The 8,157-nt window shown below is 47.3% G+C and overlaps 1 protein-coding gene and 1 long non-coding RNA gene across 2 annotated transcripts; both read left to right on the top strand.

Annotated features, from left to right (window-relative positions):
• Nucleotides 1–3,128: 3,128 nt before the first annotated feature.
• On the top strand, nt 3,129–5,500 carry LOC120693194 (zinc finger MYM-type protein 1-like). The gene is made up of 2 exons (XM_039976615.1): nt 3,129–4,158; nt 4,245–5,500. The coding sequence occupies exons 1-2, from the start codon at nt 3,254–3,256 to the stop codon at nt 4,444–4,446; spliced, it is 1,107 nt and encodes a 368-aa protein (XP_039832549.1). The 5' UTR covers nt 3,129–3,253; the 3' UTR covers nt 4,447–5,500.
• An 82-nt stretch (nt 5,501–5,582) lies between these two features.
• Nucleotides 5,583–5,999, top strand: LOC120693195. Its single transcript, XR_005682917.1, has 2 exons — nt 5,583–5,718; nt 5,817–5,999. It is a non-coding gene; the product is annotated as an uncharacterized LOC120693195 (long non-coding RNA).
• Nucleotides 6,000–8,157: the final 2,158 nt, after the last annotated feature.

An 8,157-nucleotide genomic window follows, 5' to 3' on the forward strand; every position in this document is an offset into this window, starting at 1 on the left:
GGGGGCTCAAGCCCCCCCTACCCCCATGAGCTCCATGGAAATTAGAGGAGAGGAGGAGGGAGGAGAAGAGGAAAGAAGGGAGAGAAGCAGAAGAAAGGGGGGGTGGGAGGAAGAAGAGGAGGAAGCAGCCCCCCTGCCGGTGATTCCAGCCTCCGCCACTGTGTATATGTGGATTTTTCGCTTTGCTGTCGGCCGCCCTCCCGCGCCCTTCACCGGCGCCGCTCCGTCCTCCCTCCCGCCTACATGGTGTTGTTGTCAGTTTCCGTTGTTTCCAAATGTATCGGCATTTGGTCCACCGCCTCAGGGATAACGTTCGTCCTGCATCATATCATGTATCCAACAGGAAAGGACAGCCATCAGCACAAAATGATTTTCAATGCATTATATATGTAATATGTTGATCCTTCATCTAATTATATATTCCAGTGAGATGTAACATATGTGCTAGCTCTCGATCGCTTCGCTATGCTTAATTTAATGAGGCAACGAATTGAAACAGGCAGGCATGAAGAGCAACTAACAACTCACCTGTTGCGATACAAGGGGACGTAGTCGTCGTCAAGCAGAAAATTCACGGCGAGGTCGTTCTGATCTGACTGATAATGCTCCAGGAAATCCAAGTCGAGGTTGTCATTTGTTGCTGCCGATGGCGGCGGCGCCCTGTTCAGTTCAGTCAGTAGCGTCGCATACATTAGTAATCAATGTATCGCAAGTAATAGTGCAGCAAATAAAAGCAGCAGGATGGGTGGGATTGGAACGCGCATGATGATAGCGTGCTCCGGCCAGTAATAAACAATATAATTGAGGGGCTATGTATCTGTCCGATCCTTCACATACTTGCATATATAACTAGACTAGATACGCAGGCAGCAAGCAAACAAGCGAGCATTTAAGTCATATTGGTTCAAATTAAACTTATTATGTCACAAAATCTATTTGCAGGGATTTTGATCAATGAATTTAAACAAAAATGGCTTACTTATCTCGCTGTAATGATCGGGTATTAAGTTATCTTGGTTTACATTAAATTTATTGTGTCACAAAATATATTTGCAAGGATTTTGATCGATGAATTTAACCAAAAATGGCCTATGGGCCATGGGCCTTATGATTGTTATAATGAACAATTGAATCTTTCTTTCTTATTTCGATTAACATGTTTTTTTCTTTTTATTTAGGTAATTGACTTCAAATTTGTATGAGCAGAGCCATCATCAGAAGCAGAGCAATCAAGCAAAAACACACGAGCATCGTCGGGATGGAATGGGATGGGATGGGATGGACGCACACGCACCGGACATCGTCGTCATCATGCGGACCCGCCACGGGGTTTTAGTTGGAGCGGGAGCCCCCAGGTGCTACGGAGACGGTGGTGGGAGCGGGGCCGGCCGAGGACGATGCGTCGCTGTCGCCGGCCATCGTGACGCGGCGAGACGACGAGCGATGGCTGCCTGCCGCTGCCCCAGTAGTACAAGATGCACTAGCATTCTGATGAGGGATCGAAATACCTTGGCACGTACATGTGGTCCTTGTGATCGTTACGCCGGTTGCTGTGCGGGTGGAGGCAGTTGGCGGATTCGCAGGGGGGCTCCAGCCCCCCCCCTACGGGCTGCAACCTCCATTGGAAGCTATGCCTGTGACCTGGATCCGCCACTGGGTGGAGGTGCAGATGGAGGTTGCCGCCGCGTTGGCCGGTGGCGGGGCCGGAGGGGCGGCCACAGCACCACCGCACGAGAACGGTACCGAGCCAGCCGGCCAGCGCGACGGCAACGGCGCTGACTAAGGCCAACCCACAGTCCTTTAAAATGGACCAAAACGAGATTCGAAAGTGCCCCATGGACTTGGATCAGTTGTGTGCTCTGCAGTACTACCTCTATCGTCCCAGTATAAATATACTTCTTATCTTGGAACTTTTTTCGAATGTTAAAATGACACTTAAGGGAGGTGTTGTACCTACACACCTACGAGATATTGAATTATCTCAGTCATTCTGTTCGGCAGCTCCTGCAGCCTCCAGCCCAACAGTATTTTCCTCTCACACCGCTCTAGCACCATCTTCCAGCCACCAGCCAACCAACAGTATTTTTTTCTCACACCACTCCAGCCACCAGCTCCAGCTCCAGCCCAGCGAACAGAGTGAGTATGGACAGCTCGTGATCCTAGGAGTACACCAGTAAGTATCTCCTAGGTGCCTAGGAGCATATATTGGTTAGCACATGTGCTCAAGATATTGGTTAGCACATGTGCTCAAGGTATTGGTCAGCGAACCAAAAATGTGTATGAATGGAATAGTAACAAGAGCGAGCAATACTGAAGAAAACTCACCAGTACGGTGCCCTCCCACTGGGATCCGTCGGCCATCCAGGTGGCCCTGGGCTCGCCGTCCTTGAGCCCCCTGGCGGCGTTGTACGCGTCGGAGCGCTGCTTGATCTCGTGCTCCAGCCAGGGGCGGATCCAACATGGGGGCAGGGGGGCTTGAGCCCCCCTACCCCCAATGCAGCAGTGAAGCCCCCCCCCGGAGCCCCCCCCCCTCTATTTTTTGCGCCATGGGAAGGAGCTTAGGAGGGGCTAGAGCCTGGCTGAAGGTTGACGAAGGAGATTTTGCCGTCGAGTCCGCCGTCCGGCCTGCGTCCGGCTATTGGTCCCCAACTCCCCATCAGTCTTGGCCCGCATATGCCACAGCCCAAAGAATTAGGTCGGCCCAATCCTAAACAAAATGGCCCATCCGGCCCGGCAACCCCACCAAAATATCAAACCCTACCACCAGTCCGGGATACCCCTGGCAGCAGCCTGGCTCCCGATCGGCCGCCACCCAACGCGACCTGGGGGCTGGCCAGCTGGGGGAGCGGCGCGCCGGCCCCGAGCCCGACGTTCAACGGCTTCCACCGCCTGCTTCGCCGTCCGGCCGTCCGCCGCCGCTCGCCTCCTGGCTCCCGCCGTCCGTCGAGCCGTCAGCGCGACCTGGGGGCTGGCCGCTTGGCCGGATGGGGGAGCGGCGCGCCGACGCCTGCGCCCGACGCGAGCACCACGCCGTGCCGCCGCACGGCGGCCTCGAGCTCGCGACTGGTGACCGCAGGCCGCAGGCCGCAGCGTGAGGACTGAGGAGTGCCCTGCCCCGTGGTCGGCGCCCTGCAACAAGGTATGCTCCTGATAGTCCTATAGAAATACAATTGGCTAAAAATTAATAGTGAAATTGTTACTTTTAGTATACTGAGTAGCCAATTGAACCTTGAATTCATCCCTAGATTGCAAGATGTCGAAAAGAACATTGTTCAACTATTATTCAAGCAGTAGCAGTACTCCTAGCCTAGAGAATAATGAGAACACAAGGCCACCAAAATTATCACGGATGGAATTTCGTTCTTCGGATATTGTTAGTGACCCAGGAATGTGCATACCAATTGATGAGCATCCATTTAAAATTAGAGATCAAGTGAAAAGAGCATATGCTTTGAGAGGACCAACTCAACCGGTTGGTATTTCATTTCCTCGCAAATGGCAAAGTGGTGAATGGAGATCCTTCCAACAAAGTTGGTTTGCAAAATATGATTGGTTGGAGTATAGTGAATCAAAGGATGCTGCATTTTGCTTGTACTGTTATCTTTTCTTTCAGCCCGGCAAGCTTGAAAATTTTGTGAGTGATGTCTTTGCAAAAAAAGGTTATGAGAAATGGAAGAAGGCTTTGGAAAGATTTGATAAGCATGCTGCCTCCCACTTTCACAACAATGCAATTATGAAGTGTGACGACTTCATGAACCAGAGGACAAGTGTGACTAACAAAGTTGTTAAGTACACTAAAGAGGAAGAAGCTCGATACAAAATTCGTTTGACCTCTTCTTTAGAAATTGTAAGATTTCTCATTGAACAAGGAGAAGCTTTTCGTGGACATGATGAGTCTTCTACTTCTCTAAACAAAGGTACATTTAGAGAGATGGTTGACTGGTACAAGAACAAGAAAAAGAAGGTGAAAGATGCATATGAAAAAGGTTCTAAACATTGTCAAATGTTGGCTCCTGATATACAAAAGGACCTTACCAAAGCTTGTGCAGAGGAGGTAACTGCAGTGATTATGGATGAGATTCGGGGTAGGCATTTCTCAGTGCTAATTGATGAGTCTAGAGATGTATCAATAAAGGAGCAAATGGCTATGATTTTGAGGTTAGTAGTCTCATGGATTATGTCATTTTAATTTCACAATTTTAAATTTTATTTATTAGTAACACACAATGGAATGTGTTATGCAGGTTTGTGAATGATGAAGGAAAGATCATGGAGAGGTTTCTTGGACTTAAACATATTGAGAAATGTACATCAGCTGCATTGAAAGAAGCTTTGGTCAATATGCTTTCCAGCCACAAGTTATCCATCTCTATGCTTCGTGGGCAGGGTTATGACGGTGCTTCTAATATGAGAGGTGAATTTAATGGTGTTCAGAGATTGATTTGAGATATAAATCCAAATGCTTTCTATGTGCATTGCTTTGCCCACCAGTTGCAGTTAGTGGTTGTTGCTGTTTCAACTTCTACCCCCGCCATTGCAGATTTCTTTAAATATGTTCCTTTAATAGTCAACACTGTGGGTGCATCTTGTATGAGAAAGGATGCATTGCTTGCAAAACATCATGATGTGTTGCTACAAAAGTTGGAGAATGGTGAGATTACAACTGGAAGAGGTATGAACCAAGAAAGTAGTCTAGCTAGACCTGGAGATACTAGATGGGGCTCACATCTTAAAACATTGCTTCGAATTTTGGTAATGTGGGAGGCTATCTTGGAGGTACTAGAGATTGTAAAGAAGGATTCTATTAAACCAACATGTAATGGTGGGGCTTTTGGTTTAATTGGTAAAATGGAAATCTTTGATTTTGTGTTCATCATGCACTTGATGATAGAATTATTGAGCACTACAGACAGTTTGTCAAAGGCTTTGTAAAGGAAGGATCAAGATATTGTTGAAGCAATGAATTTGATAATGGATGTCAGAGATCGCTTGCAGGATATGAGGGATAATGGATGGGAGCCATTATTCAAAAAGGTGAAGTTATTCTGTGATAAAAATGAGATTAAAGTGCCCAATATGGACAAGGAAGTAAATGCTAGAGGGACATCTGCACGTAGAAGGCAAAAGGTAACAAATATGCATTATTACAATGTTGAGATTTTCCTTGCTGCCATTGATGCTATTATGTTAGAGATGAATCATCGGTTCAATGAAGTTAGTTCAGAGCTATTAGTATGCATGGCTTCTCTTAATCCAAGGAATAATTTCTCTAGTTTTGATGTGGATAAACTCGTGAGACTTGCTGAAATTTATGCTGAAGATTTCAATGTTGCGGATCTTTTATTGTTACCGGGCCAACTTAAGGACTTTATCAACCGTGCTAGGAGAACTCAATATTTTAGTGGATGTAAAGAACTTTCAAAAGTTGCTGAAATTATGGTTACGAAGACAATGCACACATCTTACCCATTGGTTTATCGGCTCATTGAGCTAACTTTGATACTTCCAATGGCCACGGCTTCAGTTGAGAGGGTGTTTTCAGCTATGTCCCTTATAAAGACAGACTTGCGTAACAAAATAGGGGATGAATGGTTTAATGACTTGATGATATGCTACATTGAGAAGCAGATATTTAGAAGCATTGGTAATGAAAAAATCATGCAACATTTTGAAGAGATGAAAAAACGCCGTATGTTGTTGCCTAAACAGAATTTAGTGGTATGCTCCATTGTTCATTCTTTTCCAATATTCAAAATCATTTTCAAGTTGTTATCTGCCATTTCTCGCCAATTAATTTTCTCTTATATCATGTGCAGATTGCTCCTCATGAAGAATAATGGGTATCAAGTAGGTGTTTGGTGTGGAGAAATTGTCGATTTGTCTTTGGCTACTTTTTCAACATGTAATTTGTATTATTCCTCTCTGTTTTTATATATGCTACTTTGAACTATGATGCTGCTCTATTATGAGAATTGAGATAATATAATTGTTGGTTGCGTCAGCCCTCAGCCCCCGCCCCCCCCCCCCCCCCATTTTTTTTCCTGGATCCACCCCTGGTGCCCTCCCACTGGGATCCGTCGGCCATCCAGGTGGCCCTGGGCTCGCCGTCCTTGAGCCCCCTGGCGGCGTTGTACGCGTCGGAGCGCTGCTTGATCTCGTGCTCCAGCCCGTTGATCCGCGCCTTGAACTCGTCGTACTCGTTGCGCACGCGGCGGCGGTCGTTGACCAAGTCCTCCTACGCGCGGCCCATGTAGGGGTGGCTCTTGAGCTCGAAGTAGCTCTCGGGCCCGCGCCCAGACGGTGGCGAACTTGGCGGCCTCCGCCATGGCCTCGTAGGTGAGCAGCATGCTCGAGTCGTCGGAGATTACTTGGCGGCCTCCGCCATGGCCTCGTAGGTGAGCAGCATGCGGCGGCGGCCCGGCAGTGGCCAGTGCAGTGCCCACGGCATGGCCGATGATTACATGCCTAAGCGGCCACTATCTTCACAGTCCGGCGATCCTCTCGATGGCCTGGCGAACTCAGCGCCCCAATCGACAGCACCTCGCGATCGGCGACCAGCCAGCAGCCCGGCAGCTAACAAGCCCGGCGATGATGCCTAGATGGCACCGGCGGCGAGCACATCATCATCTTGACAGGCCCTGTACTGTCAATACATCATCTGCGGAGGAGATCGGCGGCGCCGTCTCAAAATGTGGAGGGAGAAGAAAGGAATCAGTAGGGTTTTGGAAGATAATTGATTAGTTCATTCATTGATTGATAGTCTCAGACTCAGAGAGAGCATTGGTATATATAACACCCACATGGGCTACCTTACATGGGGTTTTCCAGCCCAACAACCAAGGCTCGCAGGCCTGATTACTACTCACGCATGGCCCATACCCAGGTCATGACATTCCCCCCTCCTTAAGCGATAGCTTGTCCTCAAGCTGTGAAATTGAATGAACAGTGTCGTTTTTGACCAAGATCACACAATAATACTACCTTTTGAAAGTGGAGGTCTCAAGGGTCATCGGTCACCAGGGTGTAGAACTGAACTTTGAAAATGATCTTGCCAGCACCTTGATAAATTCTTGAGCTCACACTTGCATGATCTTCAAATAGGTTACAGTAGGTTCTGCTGTTGCCAACACAGTATAAAAACAGTAATCATCTAGAACTTCTTTGAGTTTTGGTTGTAGCCATGATAGTTGCCGAGCCCACTGACTTAACCACAGTGTATTGTTTTGGAAGTAGAGCATCACGACAACACATATGAGCATGGGTTTTCTGCGGCACCCAGCCAAATTCAGAATCTCAGTCATAGATATGAAGCAGATTTCCATGAAGCAATGCATCAAAAATAGGCACATGCTGATTGATGCAATTTTGCAATACCAGTGATAGCAAAATTAGCCAAAAGACAGGCATTCCAAATTCCAGGGGTCGATCATTACGTTCTCATCTAGTTCTTGCGGCTAAGCGTTGAAATTAAGCTCCAGTTTGCATCATCTTCAAATTATGAGAATCTAGATTGTAGATTCTGAGAATGGAATCCTTTTAGTTCCCTGGATTTTAATCTTCATAGTAGATTTGTTGTGAAAGACAAATGTATATAATGCCCCTCATCCCTGATCTCTTATTTCTTTGTACAAGCAAATAGTTCACATCCTGTTGCTTTTCAGATAGATTATGCTTACATCCTGACGTCAAAAAAAAAGATGCATAGTACAAATATACCATACAAAATATACACATGTCCTGCCATTATTTAATTATTTTCTGGTAGACAGACAACGTAAAGTATACTTTCATACATATAGTTGTAGGAGATATTTTACCAAAGAAAAAATGGTAAGCCCGGGGATATGTTATAGTTGTAGGAGGACCTGACTACCTGAGGGGTCGTGGCGGGCGCGTCGTCGTGGCCAGAGAGCAACTCCAGCAGGAGCCCTCAAATCAAGACCCTATCTGCTATTTGGGGGCCGGCTCCTATCTCTCGGCTCCTAAATCTTGCTTCGAGGTCCAGCAGCAGCCATTATCTCAAAGCCCCCATCTATTTATCTCCTTTATTTTTTTGGAAGAAAAAAAAAGGAGTAATCACGGCGGCGTTGCCGGGCGGAGGCGAGCGAGCAGGGCAACCGCGGCGGACCGACGGGGCAACTGCGGCGGCGTTGCCAG

The sequence above is a fragment of the Panicum virgatum genome, chromosome 9N, assembly GCF_016808335.1.
Source record: "Panicum virgatum strain AP13 chromosome 9N, P.virgatum_v5, whole genome shotgun sequence".
Lineage (NCBI taxonomy): Eukaryota > Viridiplantae > Streptophyta > Magnoliopsida > Poales > Poaceae > Panicum > Panicum virgatum.